The sequence below is a fragment of the Mercenaria mercenaria genome, chromosome 6 (assembly GCF_021730395.1).
Source record: "Mercenaria mercenaria strain notata chromosome 6, MADL_Memer_1, whole genome shotgun sequence".
Classification (NCBI taxonomy): Eukaryota; Metazoa; Mollusca; class Bivalvia; order Venerida; family Veneridae; genus Mercenaria; species Mercenaria mercenaria.
In genome coordinates, this window is record NC_069366.1 from 72,044,426 (window position 1) to 72,070,402 (window position 25,977).

The window sequence follows — 25,977 nt, forward strand, 5'->3', positions numbered from 1 at the left end:
AGTCTTGAGTTCCTGCATGTAGTTCTATTTCAACATCTTCTGTTATGAAAATACTGTTCGGAATTACATCAAATTTGGTTTTAAGCATCCTTTCCTGGATCGCTCTCAAGTTTGTTGTAATAGTTCCTCTTGATCCCTTGGTAGCCGACAGAGCTATAGAAATAGAAAGACCATTTGGACAACTCGTGAACAGCTTGATGGATCTTTACCAAACTTGGGTAAGTTGTAACCTAGTCCTCCCTCGAGTATCTTCAAATCATTCCGTTTGATCCTAGAGCTAAAACAGAAAAAACGTTTAACTTTTTTTCGTACAAACTTCTTGATGGATCTTTAGCAAAACTTAGTTTTATAATCCTTGTGTTGGCTTTTCTGAAGTTTTGTTTTAAAATGAGTGTTCGGATCCTTTTAAAAGGCCGTCAGAGCTAAAACAGAAAAAAAAAAACTTTGAATAACTTCAGCTTACGAAATACATGATCATTTTCCTCTCAATATATAAATTGGGAAAACTGTCGGAAACTGCTAGCCCGATTCCCAAACAATTTCACACAAACATTCCTTGAATGATCATCTATACCAAGATCGCTTTGTCAATAAAAACAAAAGAAAGAAAAAAAAGCATGACTGCCAGGTCTATATAAGTTTACAGTCAGATTTAAAAATCTTGCCAGACTGTCTTCGGTAAACCTGTGCCAAGATTAGTTCATGATTTCGATTTGTAAAAAAGCATGGACACATGTATAATTTAAATTTTAAAAATCGTTTCTTCAGAAATTGCTTGTCCGATTTCAAAAAACAAATATTCCTTTAGTGACCCTTTACAAATGTTCACATTATTCCAATTTGTCCCGAGTTGAAACAGAAATTTCCTCAAGGTCGTTTCTTCCTACATCTTCTAAGCATGTAGTCATCTAGACTTAAAAATGGCTGCAATATTTGTTTCTCTGATATGCATCGTCAAGCTTCTCTGAATCTGTGATGGCACTACCAATATGTCCAAACCATTACTGGTTGATTTGTGACACTCAGGTGAGCGATATATGGTCATCATGATAATGTTATTATTACACAATTTGAACAAAAGCACGCATATACATTATACAAATTATATAAAAAATATATAAGTGGTTTTGATTGATTGCGGTAGAGTAGGGTAGTCAAGTCTTGGATTTAGCCATTCCACCCTGTTCACATGTTTATCTTGTCAGGGCAAGTATTTGCTATTCATGCTACCTTGACTGCGAAATCTGCCGTCTTCTGGTGTGTGGGGTGGGGAGGCGGGGAGAGGGATCTGCCGTTTTCTGGGGTTCTTTTATCTTACTATATATCACAGTCGTATTGAACTTGTGGTATGCCCCGTGTATTTCCGCTAGTCGTCTATCTAAATGCGTCAAGAACATTTATCTTACTTGTTTACTCAAAATTGTTTACAATTAACGAATTGTTTCCGTATTTTTAAAACCATTGAAATAAAACAGAAGGATGTACCATCCTTTATAATCATCCATTACGCACCTTTGTCAATATAAATATTTATATAAATAAAACGGCTCAAAGGCTTCCACACAGAGAAGGACACGCTAAAAGGTAGGAACTTATTTTAGTTTGTTTTTAAAACAACATACTGACTGGCTTTATGAATTTCTTTTGAATGTGAAGTTTCAACAATTAACCAATCTTTTATTTTTTGAGAATATGTTAAACTTTATTACCGTAAGCCATACTTTTAGTAATTTGAGTTTAAATAAAATCAATTTAAACTTTTAGCCATTTTTCAACATCAGTCCATTTTTAAAGTCGTAGAAGACAAAGACAAAGCGAAGGGCATTCTTTATGAATTTATGAAGAACTGACTTTTTCACAAAATACAGACAACATAAACTCTAGTCTGGCGACTGGTTAGATAATCTTTTATAACATCACCTTAACGTCTATCTTTTTCCTATGTCAGAAAAGTGTACTTTTAGCTATGTTTTAACAAGAAAATGGACATGCATAAAACATGAACAAAACCAGACTTCTTAGAGATATGACTTTCAGAAATGGGGTTGGATCGTAAAATGAAAGAAATATAAGTGACTGGCTTGTTACATGTTGCTGAGAACATACACTTCAAAATTGCAAGTGAAATTTTAGAATTGCACTTCATGAAATTAAGTTACAGACTGTATATCTCAATCAACCGGCGTAACGTTCTATGACAAATAATAAACTACAAAATAACGTGGTTAAAACAATTATCTTTAATGTACCGTTCAAAAATTCACGTTTTTTTCTCAGCGATCCTGGAATTCGCGCTCTCCTTTCCTGAAAAAAAGTAAAAGGAAATCAACAGTAATCATTGCTGTCATTATTACAGTAAATAGACAAAGCGACAGATAAATGTTTCTTTTTTTTCTATTCATTTTGCATTAATTGGGCGAATTTAAAAGTTTCGACTGTAATCTCGTAGGTAGGTAATGCCAGTATTTGCATCTTTATTCATAAAATACAATGCATACTTAATTTCCTAAACTAAATGTAACAAATGTAAATAAGTTTTAGATGTAAAAATAATGTTTTTCACCCCACACCATAAAATGTAATTTTACTAACGTACCATGCAGTATGTAGTTCACTGTCACAATACACACTCATGATACCAAAAGCTGAACCAAATTCTTCGTCGTCTACAGTCAGTCTAATGAAAGGTTCTTTTACTTCTGACACATGAGTTTCAGATGTGTCTGACTTTGCAAGGTTGCTGAATCTTGGTAAACTAACAAGACCGTTTCCTCCAGTACCAACATCATTGCTGTTCTGTCCCAACTGTGTAGTGTCTTCAGTCTTCTGGACCATATCTTCTCCATTTAATGTACCACCCACATTGCATGTCTTTGACGATATGTCGTTAAATTCACTTCGTACCGTGTCACAAATCTTTATTCGATCCCGTTTCATATCTTCGTCGTTCTCTGATTCATGCTGCATCTCCATCCCTTCTTCATTCGTAAGATCTCGGGATTTCTCCAACTCTTGGATATTATCAGTGTCAATTTGATTCCATTCTTGTCCAACCTTTGCCATTTTAGACATCTGATCATTTCTCACTTGGCCCGCTTCTGACACTTCTTGTATACCACTGTCACTTTTTGGGTTCAAATGATCTCTTCGTGTTTCAATATATGCTTCATATTCATATGCTCTTTGATCTCCAGTCATCGGGAAGATACCACTGGTCAGCCGTCAAACTTTGATATCATTCATCCATTGACCATACATTTATTATCATCTACCTTCTTTTCAGAGGATGCGTCCTTCTTCAATTCCTCATCTCTGTCATCACCACCATCTCCACCAGCTCCACCATCATCATCGCTGTCTCCATCGTCCTCACTGCTATTGCTGTTTTCTTGTTTTGACTTTTTCGTCTTGAATCTTTCGGTTAAACTCTCTGTGTTCTTCCTTTTTGACTTCTTTACTTGACCAAACAACTTCCGTTTCCATTCTGTAATGTGGAACATAATCGTGTTCGCCGCAAGTACATACGCTTGGGTTGAACTTCCTCGTAACTACCACAATCTTTGGTGGTGTCGCTGGCTTCGGAGGCCCTGAAATTGAAATTATATTATTATTATTATTATAAGGCCTATTATCATTATTATTAATGATGATAATGATTACTATGATAACTTTATTAAGAAGATAACACATAAAGACATATAACAGTCAATTTTACCTTCTGTAAAACAAAACAACAAAAATACAAAAAAAAAACAACAACATTTCAGCATACACATAAATAAAAACCGATTATCTTATTATGATGAGAAAGGAGAGAAGATAAATTGTTGTAACATACTTTCAAACACAACATGCATTCACGTCAAACACTCCGTTTGAATAAAACAACAACAAAAAATTATTATTATAAATCCAGTCACATATCATGCATAGCCCAACTTTTCAATTATGTCACATGCGATGCGGCTGTATCATTACTTTGTTCTAAATTTTCAAATACATTTATCAAAGTTATTTTATTATAGTCACACGTCCATTTTATTTTAAAATCAAGTGTAAAATTTCTCCTTTTCTTTTGTGGCTGTTTATCAGACTTTGTCATTTTGTTGGTTTTTGGCATATCATTGTTTTCGATTTTTTCTTTAAATAAAGTTATTCGGGACAAATATAGTTTTCCATTTTCCAAGTCCGTTGGCTTCATTTTTAGTTATTCCAGTATTTTATGTAATTTCTACGACTTTCTACTATTTCATGTTTGAATTATTTTCTAGTTTGTCATGTATATTTCCATGATTATCCAGTAAATAGCCTTGATTTTCCACTATTTCATGCGACTGTCAATAACTTGCATGTAGATCTACATCACACACACACACAGAGAAAAAAAAACAAACAAAAACAACAACAACAAAAAAATCGTTTTTATACTTACATTACAAAGAAGTTATGTTGCTATGATAATTGGTTTAGTAGAGAATTTAAAATATTACGAGCTTTTATCGCAATAATTAAAAAAGTACACTTACTGTAATGTATATTGTAAAGCAGGTTTGGTTTATACCAACTATCTCTTGGGTCTGCCATTTTTTGTTCTGCGTAAAAATTCCGAAACTTTGTTCTGTGCTTTTGAATTCTGTTATACTGAATCGTTGCTAGCGCCGCTCTTCTGACGTTGACGTCATGACGTTACTTTACTGCTTACGTAAATGAGTAAATGAAAAAAACGTCGCGAGGTCAGACATGTCCTTCTTCACAAATTTGTGTGGACTGTATGAAAATTTACATTTCGTTTGTGGAGAAGTGTGATTAATAATCAATAAATTTACATGGAATTTTAAATTTCACATAGCTTTATGATACGTTTTTTCTATAGATAAAGCACAAACATTTGATATTTATCAAGAAATATGCACGAGGTCTGCAGCGGACATATTGTGCGACTTTAGAAGCGCAATATTTTTCCGCGAAAGAACGAATGCATATTCCTCGATGCATATCTAATAATCTTTTTATTACATACATATACTGCGCAAATATTTATTATATAAGTGATACAAATTTATTCTTTAGCTTGAGTAAAATTAAAATATCGTCATTAAAGAACTTTTAAACGCGACGACACGCATTAAACTGACGTCACAGATGACGCCACACACCCGATATGAAATCTGAACGTCAATATGGAAAAATATTGACGTCTCAGGTTCTGTTGCAACTTAACGGAGTTTGTAATTGAATACGTAATAATCTCAGTTATTCAACAATGCCAAATTTTCGAGTTTTCACTATACGTTTTGCTACAAAATAGCACCGATTTAAAATTTACGCGCCTTTACATTGAAATATTTACATTCGCCCTATTCTTTTCCATTGACATTTATGACTTTCATTTTGTATGAACTGCAAAAGTAAAGGCGTGAAAGTTACGTTAACGCTGCTTAGTGGTAACGGGCTGCTGTTTTTGACGACGTCCGCGTAAGGAGAAAGTTCCTCAGATGACGTTGCAGCTGTTCCGTCTGGTGAACAGAAATGCCGGGAAGCTGATTTTAATATTAAGCAACAAAATGTGTGAAATTGATAATAAAATATTGTTTACAAATGGAAAGCAAATATAATGTAAATATAAGAAATGAAACTCTTTTATTCGGTGTTCATACGAAATGTGCGACAGAATAGGATCGACAAATCCATGAATCGCGCAGAACGACAGAATAGGATCGGCAAATTATACATGAAATTGCGCGATTCATGGATTTGCCGATCTTATTCTGTCGTTCATTTCGCATGGACACCGGAAAAAAAATCATTTCTGAAATACCGCGGCATTACATTACAAAATTAATTCAGTATTTTCCCTCAACTGTCACCACAGGTCATTAACGTCAACGAATCACCAGAAATTTCACAATTAGCTTGTTGTTTAACCACATACATGTACACATGCACGTTATTTTGATAGGAATATTAATGATGAAATATAAAAAGAAATATAAATTACAAAAACTGTATAAAAAGGAAAAATTGTCTCATAATTGTGCAGAATTACATTTTCAAAGATTTGCTTATGCAGAAATCTGCTGTCTTCTGCTCAACAAAGCTATAAAAATTCTTTGTTATTTTAGATTTAACAGATACTTAAATAGACGGTTTAACAAGGGATTTGGACCAATGATAAAGATGTTGAGCTTCCTGATATGTTGTTTGTATTTGGTGATGAACACTGGGCAAGCAGGTAAATTTGCATAACTCGTAGGTACATTTAAATACATTGCACATCCTTCAAGCGTTTTTAATCATTCATTAAAAAGTACAGTTCTTCATGTTCAGCAGCGTGTATTCAATGTAAGTGTTATTTCTTGTTTTATCTTTTATTTCAAGAGGAATTTTGAAATTATCATCTACCGTCCGTCTGCCTGTCTGTCCCTCCTTCCCTCGTTTCCCGATCGATAACTGAAGAATCCTTCGTGGCAGGACTCTCAAACTTAGTAAACAGATTGTTCATGACTGGCAGATTTACCGTTTTGATTTTGAGTTCGGTTGTTCAAAGGTCAAGGTCGCGGCTACTTTGCGCTGAGAATCGGTTACCATCAGTAACTGAAGCACGTTCCGATCGATAACTGTAGAGCGCTTCAGCACAGGGGTCTCAAACTTTGTAGACAGGTTGGTCGTGACCTACAGAGGTTTGCTGCTCAATGGTCAACGATCCGGGGGGGGGGGGGGGGGGGGAAGGCGCATATGTTGCTTTAAGTGTCAGCTCTTGTTCCCATTGTAAAAAATTGGCAGAATCACAATTTCAGTTTTTTGAAATTTACACTTTTTTGCACTGAAACATGCATTCATGCTAACTAGGATAGGATACCCCGACAGTTCTATCACAACCCATCAACAAATAACGGCAAATCTTGTTTTAAAATTTTCTGTGTCAAAAATGGCTGGAATTTACGGTGGATAATAGCCCCATCAAATAGCAAGATATTTTTAAAATTCACAAAAAGGCCCTACAGATATCTTCAGAGTTCTTTAAATGACGTATAATATCAATGGTACTGTTATATAATTAACGAGAAATCAAGGGAAGACCTTTTTACGGAAAATGTGAAACAAAACGTACGGATAAGAAAATAATATGTCAAAAACACTATTGTCCGTTGTGATAAAAACACTGGGTGATAGTTTATACTAATATTTTCTCAGACTTTTCCTATCCTAGGTCAGACTCTACATCATGTACATTTTTTCAATAAAAACCCCGATGTTTCTTTTTATTTTAGGTGTAATTGATAACCCCGTGTCTCCAATGTGCCTCAGCTGCATTTGTAAAGTAAGTATTACAACTGAACACTATACTATTGCATCAATCTGAGGACATACGGAGAGGTGGCTAAATCCGTTTGTAGATGCCAGTTCTCATTTTCATATTTTTATCTATATACCTAAATAACAAAACGATACCGTAAAACTATCCTTTGGAGAACTGAGTTTATCAAAACTGCTGTGATTACCATGAAAACTATCAACAGTATCAAAATAAGTACTGTTTTGAAATCAAAATATTGTGAGTCTGCTTCAGTAACGAAATTGTAAACTACTGAAATCATAACTCTTATTTACATCAGAATATCGCGTGTGTTGCTATTGGCAATTAGCATGAAACACCGGCCTTCCATACTGTTAACAATTACTTTTTTTAGCGAAAATATTAAAGCAAATGACACCAACTTATATTTTACTCCTCTGGAATTATCGAACCCGTTGGCTAGGGGTCCGGTAACTGGGCATTTAGACAACCTGTATATGGCTGTCAATCGATATAACAATACTATGTGGTAATTGTTTTAAGGATACTTACTTAGTCATAATAAAGTTTTGATGCAAATATCTTCTAAATACTTACGAAGACAATCGCATTACTGGATTATTAACTTTCAAATTACATTATATAGGGCAGAGAACACCAATTGTTTTCCAATAGACTTCCATTATAACATTATGGCGTGTACGGCCTTCCATAAATCGAAACATGTATATTCAATCACATTTTTTTCAAGAACTATCTTAGTTCCACCAAAATATCGGACGAAAAACATATGAATTATGATACTTTATTTAAGTAATTTTCGTGTGAATGAGATGACCCCCTGTTTACAGGCCTAACTAAACTAAAGGAACCAGCGTGGGAGCCATCGCATAAGGTAGCAAGGTACACTTAGATGCGAAAATTTTGGGCACGGACGGTCTTACATGTAGCGCGTCGCAATATTGCACTTCCCCTATGAGCAAAATTTGGGTGGCTGTTTTATAAATTGCGTGCATGTTTTGTGCTTTTAATTAATGGCAAGATCGGGATTCTCATACAAGAATAAAGAAAGTTATCAAAGCGAAAGGTTTACATCATCCATGAAAAATAGCGTGCCAAAATCATCAATTTTGCACCTTTTGAACAGTCCACAATGATCCCGCTGCAAGAACACTGTCCAATTTTATTGCATTTCTTAATTTAATAGTCCTTACTGAACGTCAGGACATAAACGGAATGGGGGCCCATCCAGCTCGTTTTTTTTTCGGAAAATAACGAAAATGTTCCTGAGTATCAATCAACAAGCACAGAACCCTTCCGTGAATTGAATTTTTCCGCGAAATGGTGCCTCATTGATCATACAAAGCTACCAGCAGTTAGTTTTCCAACTGACATCAGAATTTTACATGTATCGACTGTATAAATTTTCTAAAGAATTAATAATCATTATCTCTCACCTTAATTTACAGACATCCAAAATCACGATGTTCTCTTTATAACAAATATTGACGGGGGCCAAAATTCGAAAGTGTACCCTGCTACCTAATGGCTGCCAGGTATTTGAACACTAATTTTTCACTTGGCATGGCAACAGAGGTCAAAATTGAAGCTAGTTTCTGTTTAAATTTCATTGTGGATGTATTTTTGACATTTTGGTAGGAAAAATGGGAGAGCAGATTGTATTTGGTGAAGTGAAGCTCAATTTTAGTATGAGTAGTACTTCCAGGTCACAGCAGTGTGATTTTGATGTCAGTTTACAGTAAGTAAATGTGACCAGAGAAATCTCTCTTAGAAGATACATGACCCCTACTTATCTCTTCATTTTATATCAGTTTTATCATAACTCTTTAAAATGAGGTAAGGATTTGTTCTCTGAAATGGGTCTAGCTATTGGTCCGAGAGCTCACGGACTTTTATTGCAACAATTGAGGCCAAAAGAAGTTTATACATTTTTGGAAACAATATTTTATATCCTCCATGAAAACCCATTTCTTAAGTGTCAAAGCCGTGCCTATCTGTATTTTGTTCACTTATGTTTGTGATAGGGGTGATAAAACTCACTTGTAAAAATTTAGGGGGTAGGGTAAAGTTTACGTCTACCAGTTTTTTCACTGTTTAATTACAGTAGCTATATGATTGTCAGTAAATGTATATATGTCAACCAATGTCAGGAAAAAGAAATTCATCAAAAAGGAATGAAGGGCAAACTTGATATTTAAGGTCAAAGGTCAAAGATATGTATAAATCACATAAATTGGCATATTTGAAATTTATCTTTATTCTTAAAAATTAGTTTGTTATCATAAGTCACTCAGCTTTATATATGTAATGTGTATATATCGGTCAAAGTCAGAAATGCAAATCTTACTGCAAAACGTCAAGGTCAACTCTAATTATTAAAGGTCAAATTTCATTATCATGCAAAATTAAGAAAAATGGTACATTTACTTTTTCTAACGTTTTCAATTTGTATTCACATTGTTAGTCACTGAAGTTAATTCGTTTTAATGTCTGTATGTCAAGTAAAGTCAGCAGTGCAAAGATAACCCCAAAACTGCCAAGGGTAAAGCTTATTTCAAAGGTCAAAGGTCAAATTTTTGTGAAAAATTGCACGAACAGTTTACTTTTTGTAATATAACAGCTATTTCTGATCATTATTTGTAATTGCTCTTAATTTATTTTAACGCATATTTGTCCGACAATATTAGTAATAAAGATATCGTCTAAAATCAGACAAGTTAAAATGTGATTTTAAGGGTCAAAGGTCATTTTCAAGCTAAAGAATGAAAAAATAGCCATTTAACTTTTCTTCTTGTTTATGATATTTTGTCGATATTAATCAACAATATCAGTTCATTTTAATGTATAAAAAGTAGGCAATATCTGGTATGCACATATTATTTCAAAACATTCAAGGTCAACCATAATTTCAAAGGTCAAAGGTCAAAAAAGTGAATAAAATGTGCAATAATATCACCTGTTTTAAAAGTTTTTATTGTTAAAAAGTATTTGTTTTGTCATTTTAGTAACTGATCGTCTTTTTCATTTTACTGTATATATGTCAGACGATGTCATGGAAGAGAAAATAAGTCAAGGTCGAACCTAGTATTAAAGGTCAGGGGTCATTTTTGTGTAAAAGATCAAATTGTAGCATACTTACCCATCACTTTGTTCAAAAGTAATAGCCCTTGTTAGAATTTTCTGTTAGCAATTTATTTTAATGTATACATGTCAAGCAAGGTCAGGAATGTAGGTTTTATCCAAATAAGGCAAAGCCAAACCTATTATCAAAGGTCAAAGGTCAAATCTGCGTGAAAATTAGCCAAATATCTAGTATTTTTGCAATGATTTTTCATTAATTTTTAGGGTATTTAAAAACTATTACCTCATTATTATTCATTTTAAAGTATATATAACAGATGATATCATTCCTGAAATAATAATGAAAAATTAGTCAAGGTCAAATCTGACATTAAAGGTCAAAGGAGAGGGCCTTCAAAAAACTCGCCATTATGAAAAAAAAACTGGCTGGAACAAGTTGGGGAGTAAATGCAAAGATCCTCTGCAAGTCTACACAGGCAACGTACGGTACATAGCAGAGTACGCATCAACCTCATTGGTACCTGCTTCTAAAACCAGTAAAGATAAACAGGGCAAGGTTAAATTCAGGTCTGAGGATAATCCCGGGGCAATGAAAACAACTCAAATAAACTAAATCAAAAAGAGACCCAACCCTGAACCATTAGAGACAAGACGAGAGTTCAAAGCTTTTGTCCATGCAGAGAAGGCAAAGAGACTACCATCCCACCCACTCCACTCAAAATTCGAGAGCAGAATCAAGAACAGACTGAAAAGACAGAGTCTTAACCACATCGTCAAAAAACTGCAAAAAAAAAGAAAAGCAGCAGCACTGGACACAGGGGCAGAGCCGCTGAGCCTAATGAATGGGTTCCCAGACAATGTGCTCCCAAAGTCAGATTGGAGGTGCCAAGAGTAGAAGAAAAGGGAAAGCAACATTACGCTTACCAACAGTCTCTTACGCTAAAAATGATTAATAACCGCTATCCAGCACACTCTGGGATCCACGAATATACCAATGGATCAGTGGAAAGGGCAGTTCAGAAAGCTTTGGGTGGTGCCTACATCAAATTTTCAGACAGCTCCTCCTTCCTACTCTCTCATACAGTCGGCAAGAGATGCTCCAACTACAGATCCAGATGCAAGCCCTCACATCGACAACACTCGATCAGTATGAGCGAGGGGGAAAGGGACACTATATTCCTAACAGACCCCAAATCAGCTCTTCAGGCTCTCTCAGCAGGTCCACCAGACAACTTAACCAGACAGCTGTTGAAAAACGTCAATCTCCTGCCTGAGAACAACAATGTAGCATTTCGATAGATTCCTGCACATGTGGGTGGGCATAGCTGGAAATGAAGCTGCTCACAAACTTGCAAAGACAGCAACCAGGCAAATACAGCCCCAACCTCCAACTTCATACAGAGAAGCTCAGACTCTGCGGAAGGACAGCTTTGCGTCAGACTGGAAGAACATAAATGGAGGTTACCTGCCAAATCAGGACTGTCTACACAAGCTAAATAGTCAATTAACTGTCTTCTGTCTACGCACTGAAGACTGTGGCCTGAGAAAACATATGAAGAAGCTGGGAGTTGCAGAGAAAGCTAAATGTCAGTGCGGATCAGAGAAACAGACACAGTTTCACATTCTTCAGAGCTGTTCCTATCAGGAAGAAGCACGCCAGGAAGTTTGTCCAATAGACATCCCATTTGTGATCAAGCTGTGTAGAGATATCAGCGACCAGCAGAATACGGCGCAGTTCATTGCCGCATCTAATCATAAAATATAAAACGGCCATAAGAAGATGGAAGGCAGTAAGGAAGTAAGTAAGTAAAGGCTAACATTAAAATAAATTAACTGCAAGTTACAACAAGATATGTTTGAACAAAGAAATAAAATAACAGTGCTTAACAGATGTCTTATGATATCTCCATTGTTGTTTTTGATCCATATATAAAATTATACATGTATGAAACATCAAGGAATAACCATAAGATATTAATAATGACAAAATACCTTTAAACAATGAAAAGTATTGCAAAAATGCTATTTTTGCGGTCTTTCACGCAAATTTCACCTTTTACCTTTGATATAAGCTTTACCAATCACTGTTTTTGAAATTAGATCTGCATTGCTGAGATTGATTTACAAATAAACATAAGACAGAATTATTTTCAATGAACAAAATGACAAGATAATTTGTAACGAAGAAAACATTAAAAATGCTGTACTTTGAATTTTAACATGAAAATGACATTTGTCCTTTAATGTCAGGTTTGACCTTGACTTATTTTTCATTATTATTTCAACAGTGATATTGTCAGTTGTATATACTTAAATTTAAAATGAATACTAATCAGTTTTACTAGTAGTGACAGAAATAACCTATACAATAAGAATCAAAGCCTTGAAATGTCTGACGGTTTCGGGTTTTTGGTAGGTTTAGTTTCTGTTTAAATGCCAGTCTATGAATGTACATGAATGAGAAACAAATACAAATTTAATGTGCCTCATATCTAAGATGAACTCTGCCTCACCCAGATTGTGATGTAACCATGGGCTGGAATACCTTATCATTAATAGATCTTATATAATCTAAATGGTCAGTGTGAGTGGATACAGGTTGAATAAGAACTGCTTGTTCATTGATAAGTCATCCGCACTGTTCATGAATGGGACTATTTTGTGCAACACATGAACATCTTTTGGATGTGATTCGGAATAAAATAAAGATGCTTTGATTGTCAGAAATGCATTTTAACTTTGGTAGCGGGATAAACCCGCAACCAAAATCAGTGCAAATTTCTTGTTATTTTGCGAATTCTTACACAAATTTGACCTTTGACCTTTGATAATAGGTTTGCCTTTCACTTATAATGATAAGACCTACATTGCTGACCTTGCTTGACATGTATACATTAAAGTAAACAATGAATTATAACAACAAGCTATCTTTGATCAAAGAAATGAGTAAGTATGGAAAAGGTTGTAATTTCTTATACAAAAGTGACCCCTGACCTCCAATACCAGGTTTGGCCTTGACTTATTTTCTCTTCCATGACAACGTCTGACATATATACAGTAAAATTAACAACGATCAGTTACTAAAATGACAAAACAAATACTTTTAAACAATAAAAAGTATTACAAACTGGTGATATTTTTGCAACATTTTACTCACTTTTTTGACCTTTGACCTTTGAAATTATGGTTGACCTTGAATGTTTTGAAATAATATGTGCATTCCAGACATTGCCTATTTTTTATACATTAAAATGAACTGATATTGTTGATTAATATCGACAAAATATCATTAACAGGAAGAAAAGTTAAAGAGCTATTTTTTCATTCATTTATTTGAAAATGACCTTTGACCCTTATTATCATACTTGAACTTGTCTGATTTAAGACGATATTGTTATTACTGACATTGTCGGGCATATATACATTAAAATAAATTACGAGCAATTACAAATAATGATCAGAAATAGCTGTTATATTTCAAACAGGAAACTATTCATGCAATTTTTCACTAAAAAATTGACCTTTGACCTTTGATATAAGCTTTAATCTTGGTAGTTTTGGGTTACATTTGCACTGCTGACTTTGCCTGACATACAGACATTAAAACGAATTAACTTCAGTGACTAACAATGTGAATACATATTAAAAAACGTTAGAAAAAGTAAATGTAAGATTTTTCACATTTTTGCATGAAAATGAACTTTGACCTTCAAATATCAGGCTTGACCTTGACGTTTTGCAGTAAGATGTGCATTTCTGACTTTGACTGATATATACACATTACCTATATAAATCTGATTGACTTATGATAACAAACTAATTTTTAAGAATAAAAATAAATTTCAAATATGCCAATTTTTGTGATTTGTACATAAATTTGACCTTTGACCTTAAATATCAAGTTTGCCCTTCATTCCTTTTTGATGAATTTCTTTTTGCTGTCATTGGTTGACATATATACATTTACTGACAATCATATAGCTACTGTAATGAAACAGTGAAAAAACTGGTAGACGTAAACTTTACCCTACCCCCTAAAATTTTTACAAGTGAGTTTTATCACCACTATCACAAACATAAGTGAACAAAATATAGATAGGCACGGCTTTGACACTTAAGAAATAGGTTTTCATGGAGGATATGAAATATTGTTTCCAAAAATGTATAAACTTCTTTTGGCCTCAATTGTTGCAATAAAAGTCCGTGAGCTCTCGGACCATATGTTTGGTAGCTCTTTATAAAAGGTCAGTTTTATATAGAATATATAGGAAAACTATTTAGCTAATTGTGACCTACATCGTTGTCATGGCGGGAGAAATTCATTTGATGAAACTTTTTTTCAATACACATAAAATGTAGCAAATTTTGTCAAAATGTATAATGAAATACAGTAAATGCACTAAAATATTCCATTTTGAAAAAAATAATCACTTCTTGGGTTTGTTTAAATGACTGACCAATCAGAACGCACAGATGCTACCTTATTCCCAGATATACACTTACCTCATTCCCAGTAAGTTCCCTGTACTTTTTTGAATTGGTGGTCTCTGACCATAAAGTTAATTATCTCGTTACAGCAAGATTTCGGTAACATATTTTAGTAACAATATAAATGCAAATATCATAAGTTTTATTGCATCTTTAAAGATAATTTGTAATAATATTAGGTTATTTAACATTGTTCTGTACAATACGGAGATATATTTGGACGAGAACCCAGCTGAGAAAACTATATCTATAGAAGAGATCACCCTGACGTCACACATCAACACCTGTTTATCTGGTGGTGGGCAAAACAAAATGTTTTTACATCGTTTGTGTATGCGATCGGAATCAAAAAGTTTTGAAATGCTTACGATTTTCATATTTTCTTATTCAAATATCTTTTGAAAATGAATAACCATTTTAAATGACATGATTTTAATAGCGACGTAGCGATGCTCTAAACTTTTAGAAAAAACACTGTAAGTTAAGCGTTCATAATTAATCCATTTTATATCAAAATGATAATTAAAAGTTATCAATGAATTGCTTGTTTTATACCCTTTCAATTGATCAAAAATTTATTGATATCATTGCGTTTTAAGAAAGCTTAAGCCGTTAGAAAAACATCACTGTTAACAAAAAAACATGGACGCTCGGCGTCTGCCCACCCGATCTTTGTCTTATCATTTCTAAAAATAGAATATACAACGGAATTGTATACAAACACGATCTCTCCTATTGGACGAGCCGCTAGGCGAGTCCAATATGGTTTTCTCAGCTGGGTACGAGTCCAAATATATCTCGTATTGTACAGTTCAATCTTAAATAACCTTTTTATTCTATATCTATTTTATTTTAGTTTAAATTAAAAATGTTTAACTGACTATTGTATTTCTGCCTTTTCTGTATTTTCCCAGCTTGGTATGAGTGCAAATATATATTATACAGAACAATGTTAGGCCCAAGACGCATAATCAAACTCTGTACATAGGAGGCAGTAAACAGCCTTTTCAGAGATTCTCGGCCTAGAGTCGCCTACCCAGCTTTCAAAACCTCACACAAAAGTCTGTAACCACACACCTGAAATAAAAACATTGCAATATTAACATGACTGTATGTCTTTCGTTACAAACCATCTGCAATACATCTCTAATATCTAGTTTTCTGTTTACAAGACCTGAATTTTGTGCTCTCCCGGTCGCGGAAACTGATGACGAAAAAAGCTAAATTTGCCAATTTTCAAATCGCTGCAGAAAATTCCCTGCAAATGATAGCCCCAACTGCTGCATGATTTCATACTCCGGTAACACTGTAAAATCTGAAAATAAGCTCAAATATATGTACCATCCGTACCGTTTTTTCACTATTCCAGTTTTCCTGAGGCCCCTGCTAAAATGAAAACTCCACTTTAAGCTAGCTCAGCGGAGGCATGTATTCGCATCTTCAAGTCATTACGTCATAATTTCAAGATCAAGGCTGCTCAACTAATTTTCTTTAAATAAGTGAAACCTAATTCTAGCTACTGAAACTTCAATTCTAGCAATTATTATAAAGGTGAACATGTCACACTTACTGAGCAGGTAATGGATACAAGGGTATCATCAAAGGCATCCGAATTTCAGTAGGGCGCCGCCATCTTGGACTCATGCATATTCATTACAAATAGCCTCTTTGCCAATGTGTGTTTACGCATCTTTAAGTCAATCTTTAGTGAAATACAACTACGTAATAACAGACCTACAAGAAACAATAATATAGTTTAAATCATATAACTCTTAAATCTAACTTGTCATAATGTAGAATCAAGATTAATTAAATGAATATACGTCTTCTAAAAATAGACTCCCGCCCAAAAATATCGTCTGCTATTATTCTTGGTTGCATTCTTTGCTTCCAAAGGATCTTTTTACAGATTTTTTTTCATATCAACTATATTATTTTGACGTTAAGTATTACCATCAAAACATACTGTACTTATAAAGTAATTCGAGATTTTTTCGCTTGTCTGTTAATGCTATTTGCACGCTACGCACCGTCACCGTATTACAACATTTCAATTACTTCCCTTGTTTTTATCCAGAACTGTATAATGCATTGTTTTCACTTTATTAAGCTATAAAATTTTTCGAACTTTGTAATTTTATGCCTTTTGATAAGTTGTTTTGTAAGATTCAAGCTGTGAACTTTTTGTACGCATTTTTTCAAACCCATTAGATTGTTGGTGCCGACTTATATATAAGCCCTTTTTCTCCTGGCTTAACTTTCACATGGCGGTCTATACTCTACGTGGCATTTATATGCTTCATTGTGTCTGAAAGGGCGGATGGACCGTAATTAAACTTAAATAACTGGACTGAGCTTAACTTTTATGCGGTCTATACTCTACGTGGCATCTTTATGCTTCATTGTGTCCGAATGGGCGATGGACCGTTATTAAACTTAAACACTGACTGACTGCTTAACTTTTATGGGGTCGATACTCATATACTACATAGCTAAAAATGCTATACTATGCCCGAAAGGGCGAATGGACACTTATTAAACTTAAATAGAAGATCTCGGGGTCGTGAGTTCGAGTCCTGGGCGAGGCGTATGTTCTCCGTGACGATTTGATAAAAGACATTGTGTCTGAAATCATTCGTCCTCCACCTCTGATTCATGTGGGGACGTTGGCAGTTACTTGCGGAGAACAGGTTTGTACTGGTACAGAATCCAGGAACACTGATTAGGTTAACAACCCGCCGTTACATAACTCAGTGAAATACTGTTGAAAAACGGCGTTAAACCCAAAACAAACAAAAAAGCTTAACTGACGGCTATATTTCGTTCTGGAGCCGGAAGTATCAATCTTGCGATGCAATTTGCGTTTGGCAGCACTTTTCTGTCCATGTATTGCTATGTGAAACTTTAAATTTACAAAGAGGCATTCCGAGCTGTGCTACTAGAGTGGATTCACGAAATTTTGATAGAACGATGGTCTTTATTATTTATTCTCCGTTGATAATATTTAGGTAGAATCGTTTATCTAAAGGTGTTTGATTATTATTATAAGTTAAATAAATGTTTGTGTGAAATAACTTTAAATATTTTTAAAAGATAAGAATGCACGTTAACAAGACACATTTTTTATAATTGTTTTACTAAACATCTGTAACAGGATGCTAAAACAGATCCCTTAAAAAGAATATTTGATATGCGCTAGAAGGAACCTTTTGGTAAGCTAAATCTTGTTTTAAAGTACAAATATGCACTTCAATCCGTAAATTGCCTCTTATTTGTAAATTTGACCCTGGCCAATTCGACACTAACAGCTGAAAACTGTTTACTGCCTCCATAGAGCGCCTACTTCACCCGATTTACATTCGGAACATTTTCACGTGTTTCGGGCTTTATCGTATGTTTAACATGGGACTGTTGAACAGTCCAAATACGGAAAAAATACAGGTTTATTTGTACGCACGTGCGTCCAATACGGTAATATATTGTACGGTCACGTGTTGCAAATAAACGTTCACGATTGGATAAATAAAATAGATATAGAATAAGTAACTTATAGCGCCCTCTTTGTAAATGCAGTTATACAACATTTAAAAATATCTTGATTGCCGGACCCCTAGCCAGTTCCAATGCCCTGAAAGTAACTAGTGGAACAAACACATTGACATACGATTTTTTTAAAGATATTCTTATAAATAACCAAAAATATTGTGCAGAAGGTAGTAAACAGTTGCAACGCTTTTGAAATAATGCAGAAAATTTACATTCTTTTTGCAGTTTTACCAATATCTAATTTTCACCCACTTTATCATTTTTCAGTGTAATATATATAATATATGCATTCTGTGCCAAACTTGGTGGAAATGAGCATGTTGAAACATTTAACCTAAACTGTGGGCGAGTAGCTTTAAACCGTTAGTAGGGGCATTTTTCATTTCCTGTCACGAACAGACTCTATCAAATCAAATATGTCATTATTTTTCTGGATTTGTTTAACTACTATAGGTTGCCACCACCGCCTGTGTTGACGTAGGCTGTAGCGTAGATCGTGGAGGATATGCATGCGGCTATTACCAAATCCGCTATGAATACTACATTGATTGTTACAAACCAGAGCCAGGTAATACCATTTCCTGTTATTTTAGTGCTCTCGAAAAACAACATTCTGGTTTTATAGCGTGTAATCAATCGAAATGTTCAATAATCTTAAAGCGACTAACCCAAACATAGTGGTGTGAGGTCTTAGAATATCAAACTTTTCCTATATTTACCCTTATGTCGCATATTTGATGTTATAACAATGTATTCTTCATCGAATTCTGTTGAAAATCGTTGTTTTTCTACTAAATCTAAAATAAAACATTCGTCAGGGTTTTCCAGTTTATAAAAAAACAGGATTCCGTTCAGCGAGCACCTTGCAAACATTACATGTCAGTGAGAAAAAATACAGTTATGTAGCGTAATGTAGCAAAATGATGCGTAATGTAGCAAAATGGGGCGTAATATATAAATAAATTTAATACTAGAGCTAAAATACGTGCAAAATGACATATTTCGTTGCTTATAAAAGATATTGTCTCATAAATTATGATAATTATTATTTTATATATGGTAAAACACATTATCTAGGTAGCATTCAAAGCTAAGTATGGCGTAATGATGGTCTGTACAGCTATCTAAGCATAATGCCGAACAGTAATAAGGCTAGTAGAGGCGTAATGTATGTATGAAATTTATACCAGAGCTAAAATACCTGCAGAGTGACATGGTGTATTGCATAACAATCATTTTCTCTCATAAATTGATGAAAAATATAATTTTTGTCTACGGTAAACTGCATTATATAGATAGCACTCATAGCGAAGTCCGGCGTATTGATGATGAATTTGATTTGATTTGATTTCCGTTTTACGGCGCACCAACACAGTATAGGTTATGTGGCGCCTAGTATTGATGATGAAAGCGTAGTATATATAGGCGTTATATTGATTGTAAATACAGACTTTGTTAAGATACAAACACTTTCAAAATGAATCTGATGAATAAACATTTTATTGGAAATGGAATAATGAGTAACGATTTTATGGAATACGAAATAATTAATTAACTTGCATATAAATCCTCATTTATTCCTTGGATTGGCACAGTTAATGTTTGATTCAGCCCTATCCGTATCAAGGTGTGCTGGGTATTGTCCGCAAGATTCAAGTATGAGATTTTCATAATCATAATCATTTCCAGGGATGGTTTTATGATTTGTTTTCATTTTAAGATATCTTAAATAATGCAGTGTTTTCTCTCGTTTAAAATCCCATGCAGTTTTTCAAATATAATCTAAAAACGTGCGACAACTTTTCATAGTAATCAAGATATCTTGGAAGTAGATGCGTAATGATGCAAAATGAGAAGAATCTTTGAGGGATTTCATAATGTGTTTTTCTTATTGTAGATTCTACAGTTATTTGATTTAATTTCTCATTAAATCCTATGATTCTAACAAATATTTTGTTACAATTTACTGCAAGAGCCTTATTAAAGATATCCATTGGGCATATTTCACTGAAATATTTTGTCTTTAGATATTTACTTCAAATGTATAAAATCCTCATCAGTTGTATTTAGCTTTACTAAATATATAAATTAAGTTTGTATATAGAGCTGCATTCCTAATTAAATGTCATGCAGTAACAGTTGATTGTTAAAAAACAGCCAGTTTTTTAGTGGTAGTACACATTAATACTGCATTTATCTATGCATGTATACAGTGTGTACTATTTCAAAGCTAATGCATAGTACTGTTAATAGGGGATGGAAATCCCCGAGACGGTAACGTCCGTATATAGATATTCGTCTTTGCTGTTTGCATATACTGAGGCAATTTTTTCGATGTTTTCCGGTTCCGGTTTATGTAAAATCCGCTGACTGGTTGTCTTTATGAACATCCGAGCACCCCGAATCAGTCATAGAAACTCGTAAACCGCGCTAACATGATTATTTTACTTCTTTTTCGTAATGAAAATTGTACATGCAACTGAAAAACACTTTTAAAACAGTAAGGAAGTGTAAAGACCGTCAACTTTCTGCGTGGAGTGCAAACAAACAAAACAAAATTCTAAAAGCTAGTGCGAGAACGCTGAATGACGTTACCGGCATGGCTTCCGTAAATTTTGCAAAGTATGATATTCGCTGTAAGAGGTATGATGACACTAAATGTAAACTAAGTTTAGAGCAAAGTTTCACTTTCTTGAGCGTTGAATATTTCTTTCTAAGCGGATATATAAAAGATAAATCCCCAATGCTAGGCGGTGCCTTAATTCATATTATACATACACTTGTTGATTTTATGTTTACATAAAGTATATGAAGTCAATGTTCACTTTCTTAATATGAAATTTGGATCTAATATACCTTTAAAGATCAGTTAATCAGCAGACTGCAAAATCGTAGTGATTTCATGTATTTTCATGATTCCATGTATATATCGTTTTGTTTGTTTGGGAAAGTCACCAAGTGTATATTATCTACATAAAGTGATAACTACCTTACATAATTCATGATTTGAAACTTATTTTGTAAATTGTGTAAGGATCCAAATATTTAATACTTTTAAACGTTGATTAGCTCAAACGCTAGGCATTCGGCGTGGCATTCTTTTCTGCACGATCCGCATGGAAATTGCACTTCTTTTTCCTCAACCCATAATCACAGATCACATTTATCTATATTGTTCAAATATGAATAGTTTATATATTCCAATAAAACAAATAGTCACAATGCACGATTTTTAGCAAATGCTAAGCTACGTAAATCTATTTAGAATAATGAATATATAACTAAATAAATCGTAAACAAGAAATATCATTAAAAATGATGGTCGGCGAATTGTAATAAGGAAAAAAGTTTATGAATTTTTCATCTAACATTCATCTTTCATATAACATTTTTCAAATTGCAAAACTAAATACCGCACTTTAACAATTTAAATGGTCTCTTTTAATTTTTCGCAAAGGTTTCGTAGGGTTGCAATTTTGTTTCGTTTATCCTTAGACGAGTAATTACAGCAGTAGTTTGATGAAGATTCATGAAGCGGTTCATGAGAAGAGGTCATTAAACGTGTTTATATTTTTAGCTAAATTGGTCCCTATCCCCATTTGTAGCAAAATAGCAGGAGACCTTACGATATTGTTACACATCGAGTTTGATAAAAATCCATTACATTTTAGTGGTTAATGCGAAGAAAGGCATATCTACTTTTAGCTATAGTGGTCCCTAATAGGGCCCAAGTTCCTATATAAATAAATTTGGAAGAGGACCTTATAATGATGCTCTAGACCAAGTATAACAAAGATCCACCAAGCTGTTCATGAGACGCTGTATAAAGGCATTTCTAGTTTTAGCTCTAGCAGCCCCTAAAAGGGGTCAAATGTCCCAGCTGAACAAAGTTGGCTGCGGGCCTAATAAAGATTCTACAAATCAAGTTGGATTAGAATACAATTAGAAAAAATCAATTAAAGGATTTTTTTATTTATTATTTCTATTTATTTCTAAAATAGGTCAACTGATCCCGCTTTAACAAATGCATATTAGCTATTCATGAATCTTTGGACAATGACGTCACACCTATAAAAAAGTGAAGGTGAAGCAAAACATACAATTGTAATTATTTCTGTTTCATAAGCAAAGTTTAACCGTAGTCATATCACATAGATAAACTTATGCAGCGTACCTTCATTTCAGAGTAATGCGATTCAGTCATTATATAGCATATATATAATAAAACAGATTTCAACTGAGTTCAATATTTGCATACCATACTAAAGAAAAATATTCATATATAATAAATCAGTTAAATAACTTATAACAAATATATCAAAGCAAACAAATACTCATTTTAATATGCAATCTGAATAAGTCACAAAAGCAAGAAACCTTTTCATATACAGACGACAATTGTAACAAGGAAAATCTTTTAAAAAGCACTTCTCTACATAAAAGACTCTTATCACACCCTTATTCATGTGATACGCAGACCGTATTCAGCTCTTTCTTTAATTTGATATATGTTGGTATATGAACAGGTTTTTATCATATTTATTAAACTTATTTATCATTTTGAGATATATCAATATTCTTGCTAAAATATACTAAGCCAAAGTTAGCTTTAAAACTGTGAACAGCATCGTTTAGGATAAACGCTTTGTCTACATTTCACTCAGCGTAGCACAATCAAGAGAGTGAAAGAAATTGACACTCTCGTCCAATCAGGCAGAGTGTTGCATAAATCTTCCATTTTGATAAATTATCTATAATGCGTTATCAAGTACTTTGATTTGCAAACTGAAGTCACGTGGCATAGGTAACGAAAACGAATTTAGACGGCGTCGCCGAAAAAGGCATTTATATTAATAATATTAACTCAGAAGCAACCAATTAAACACTTTTTTAAAATCTGTGTATTTTCTTTGGCCAGTGACATTGTTGGATTAAAGATACCTTTCATGTTGATCAGCGGCATGCGATCCTAATTGAAATTGAAATTTTCAGTGTTGTTTTAAGCAGACGCAAATTTTACGATTAAAGACGACACATGTGACATTACACGGTAGTTGACTAAAGAAGACACGCGTGATATACATGGTAGTAGTATGTTACTGTCCCCTCTCTTGATTAATAAACAATCATGGATTGCGATATAATTTTGATTTGATCAAATGTAATAACAATTTTGTTAATAAAAGTTGGAATCGCGGTATCATTTGAAAATATAAAGTTAGTAAATGCCATTTGACTCAATACTTACAATAAAATTGATATTGAATTTTTACTTGATCTCGAATGTCTTTGTATTCTTTCATAATATAATTATTACTGAAAAAAAAAATAAAGGAGAAGAATTTATCTAATTATAAGAAAAACAAATGTCTAAATGTAAGAAAAACGTTGACGTTCCCTTTATCGAGTTGATGCAAATTATTTTATGCATGAAAGAAAGAAATTGATCTAAAAAGGGTAATAATGGGCAGTCAGAAATAGTTTTGAATATATCTATGTCTGACTTTTACGCTATAAATGTATCATTTAGTGCTATATATAGAGGGTATTTGTTTGTTTTGAGTGAATATGGAATATATCTCACTGAGAAGCTACGCGAGTGAAAATGTGAAAATTTTCTCACTTCGAGGTGAGATATATTCTATATTCACGAAAAACAAACAAATTTTCTTTTTATTTTATGCTCAATTACGTTGAGATGTGCATTTTGCAACTATTTTAATCTCAGCGCGGGAAACAGACGCGCGTAAACAGACATGACGTCAGACGTGCTGAGACGTTATAAAGACGCATGCAACATAAAGTTCCATTTTGTTTTAGTTTTGACTGCATAACGGTATGAAATTCTCTTTAAGTAAAGTAATTTGAATCGAGAAATATACTATAAAGAACAAAGTGCGGCTACAATTTTCATCCTGTTTTAAGCAAATAATTTAAAATTCATACTCAATGTAATGAGGGGGCGGAGCTATATCTCTCACAGTGTGAAAATATAGATTTCATATTTTCAGTGTGGGTGATGAAATATGAATATATTTAACTGATAGAATACAGTATTTCATTAGTTAGCATAAAATAAAATCTGTTTCATCAATATCTAAGATATATATACATTATACAGCATTACGCCTCATTACGCCACATTTTGCCGTGCGCAGTTTTGGTTCGCTTGCCCACGTGATGATAGTGTCTAAAAATACTGTCGCTTCTCGTTCTATATTTATCAATGTTTACATTTATAAAGCGTTGCAACGGTTTATAAAAGTGCATGAGAAAAACTTCGAAAACTCGAATGTTCCCGTAATTCTGGAAACAAGAAACTTATCAATCATTAAGTTTCATGTAAATATATAAAACCTTGGCGGCATTTTGCCTTTTATTTTGAAATTTATTTTAAAAAAATCACAAATCACAATGTGTGGGTTAGTCGCTTTAAATGTCAGCAGTTTCTTTTCGTTTGCTCAAAGACATGATCATGAGTGTAACATTTGAAAAAAAGCTCTGCGAAGTTTCCGTGATATAGACAAATAATAACGAAAAGTGTGCAAACTTAATAAAAACGAGCAATGTATTAAACGTCAAATCCATATATGAAAACCTATGTCATATGTATAGGAATTGCTACAAAACAAGAACAGCGGTAGTCTACAGCTGATGGACAATGCGTCGGCTGCTAAGCCAGGAGGTTGAAGTTTAATCTCGCTAGTGTCAGGGCCGTTTCTCCTTATGTGACGCCAGTGTTATTTTTGTTCCAGAAAGGGACTCGAGTTTTACGCTCAAGCTAAAATAAGTTAGAACAAATTGAAGGTATATACAAGACCAAATTTTCTTATTTGAAAATATGAACAATTACTACATGTACATGTGTATGTAAACATGAACTTAAGATGGCATTGTATATTTTAAACAACTTATTAATTTTGTAGATAGTGGATGCCAGGGGCTTACGGAAGAACAATGTTGGATGAAATGTTCGCGAGATAAAAACTGTGCTGAAAGGTGTATCCAAGCTTACATGCTACGATACAGGAACAAGAATGGCGCGGGCTCTGACTGTGAAAGTTATACCCGGCTCCATGCCGGTGGTCCATTTGGTGCAGCCAAGTGGAGTACGTATTGGTATAACCGAACGACATCATACTGGAACCGTGCGCGAGTGTATGGATGCTTGTCAGATTCTTAGATGCTCGTGTGCTGAAGAAATATTTCCTTTATTTCAAACGATTTTTTTTCTGTAACGAAATGTGACTGTATATAATATATAAATGTTTTATGTATAAATTATGATTTTGTAAATTTATGATAAATTATAAATGTTTGATGAAGGACTGGTTTTATTCATTTGCTTTCTTACAGGAGCACATGATGAAGTATGTAAAGTCCTATCATTTTCAATACCAAAAAGCAGCCATGAAATCTGAATAAACATATAAAGCTCATTCAGGGCGCGTGATATATTTCGGAAAGAACAGTCCAGTATTGGCAACAAAAGCTTTGTAGGAAAGTAGGCCCTATGTGAAGGCGGGAAGACTGGTCTGTTGTTA

The 25,977-nt window shown here is 33.8% G+C and overlaps 2 protein-coding genes across 4 annotated transcripts; one reads left to right on the forward strand and one right to left on the reverse strand.

Annotated features, from left to right (window-relative positions):
• Window positions 1-1,449: 1,449 nt before the first annotated feature.
• Window positions 1,450-25,759, forward strand: LOC123548637 (lysozyme-like). Its single transcript, XM_045336083.2, has 5 exons — window positions 1,450-1,584; window positions 6,123-6,232; window positions 7,272-7,321; window positions 18,887-19,001; window positions 25,360-25,759. The coding sequence occupies exons 2-5, from the start codon at window positions 6,169-6,171 to the stop codon at window positions 25,614-25,616; spliced, it is 486 nt and encodes a 161-aa protein (XP_045192018.2). The 5' UTR covers window positions 1,450-1,584; window positions 6,123-6,168; the 3' UTR covers window positions 25,617-25,759.
• LOC123548636 (uncharacterized) lies at window positions 2,223-4,811 on the reverse strand. Of its 3 annotated transcripts, XM_045336081.2 has the most exons (3): window positions 4,527-4,811; window positions 2,597-3,587; window positions 2,223-2,304 (listed from the first exon to the last, which is right to left on the reverse strand). In XM_045336081.2, the coding sequence occupies exons 2-3, from the start codon at window positions 3,196-3,198 to the stop codon at window positions 2,274-2,276; spliced, it is 633 nt and encodes a 210-aa protein (XP_045192016.2). In that variant the 5' UTR covers window positions 3,199-3,587; window positions 4,527-4,811; the 3' UTR covers window positions 2,223-2,273. The 3 variants fall into 3 exon arrangements, with proteins under 3 accessions (XP_045192016.2, XP_053402277.1, XP_053402278.1); XM_053546302.1 differs by having other exon boundaries at window positions 2,223-3,587; XM_053546303.1 differs by lacking the exon at window positions 4,527-4,811 and adding an exon at window positions 3,839-4,297 and having other exon boundaries at window positions 2,223-3,587.
• Window positions 25,760-25,977: the final 218 nt, after the last annotated feature.

Bases quoted from the DNA above. Each gene is read 5' to 3' on its own strand.
- LOC123548637 (XM_045336083.2), top strand. From the start codon at position 6,169: ATGATAAAGATGTTGAGCTTCCTGATATGTTGTTTGTATTTGGTGATG. The intron at 7,322-18,886 runs GTAAGTATTACA...TAACTACTATAG, and splicing joins GCCTCAGCTGCATTTGTAAA to GTTGCCACCACCGCCTGTGT. The intron at 19,002-25,359 runs GTAATACCATTT...TTAATTTTGTAG, and splicing joins TTGTTACAAACCAGAGCCAG to ATAGTGGATGCCAGGGGCTT.
- LOC123548636 (XM_053546302.1), bottom strand. From the start codon at position 3,198: ATGACTGGAGATCAAAGAGCATATGAATATGAAGCATATATTGAAACA.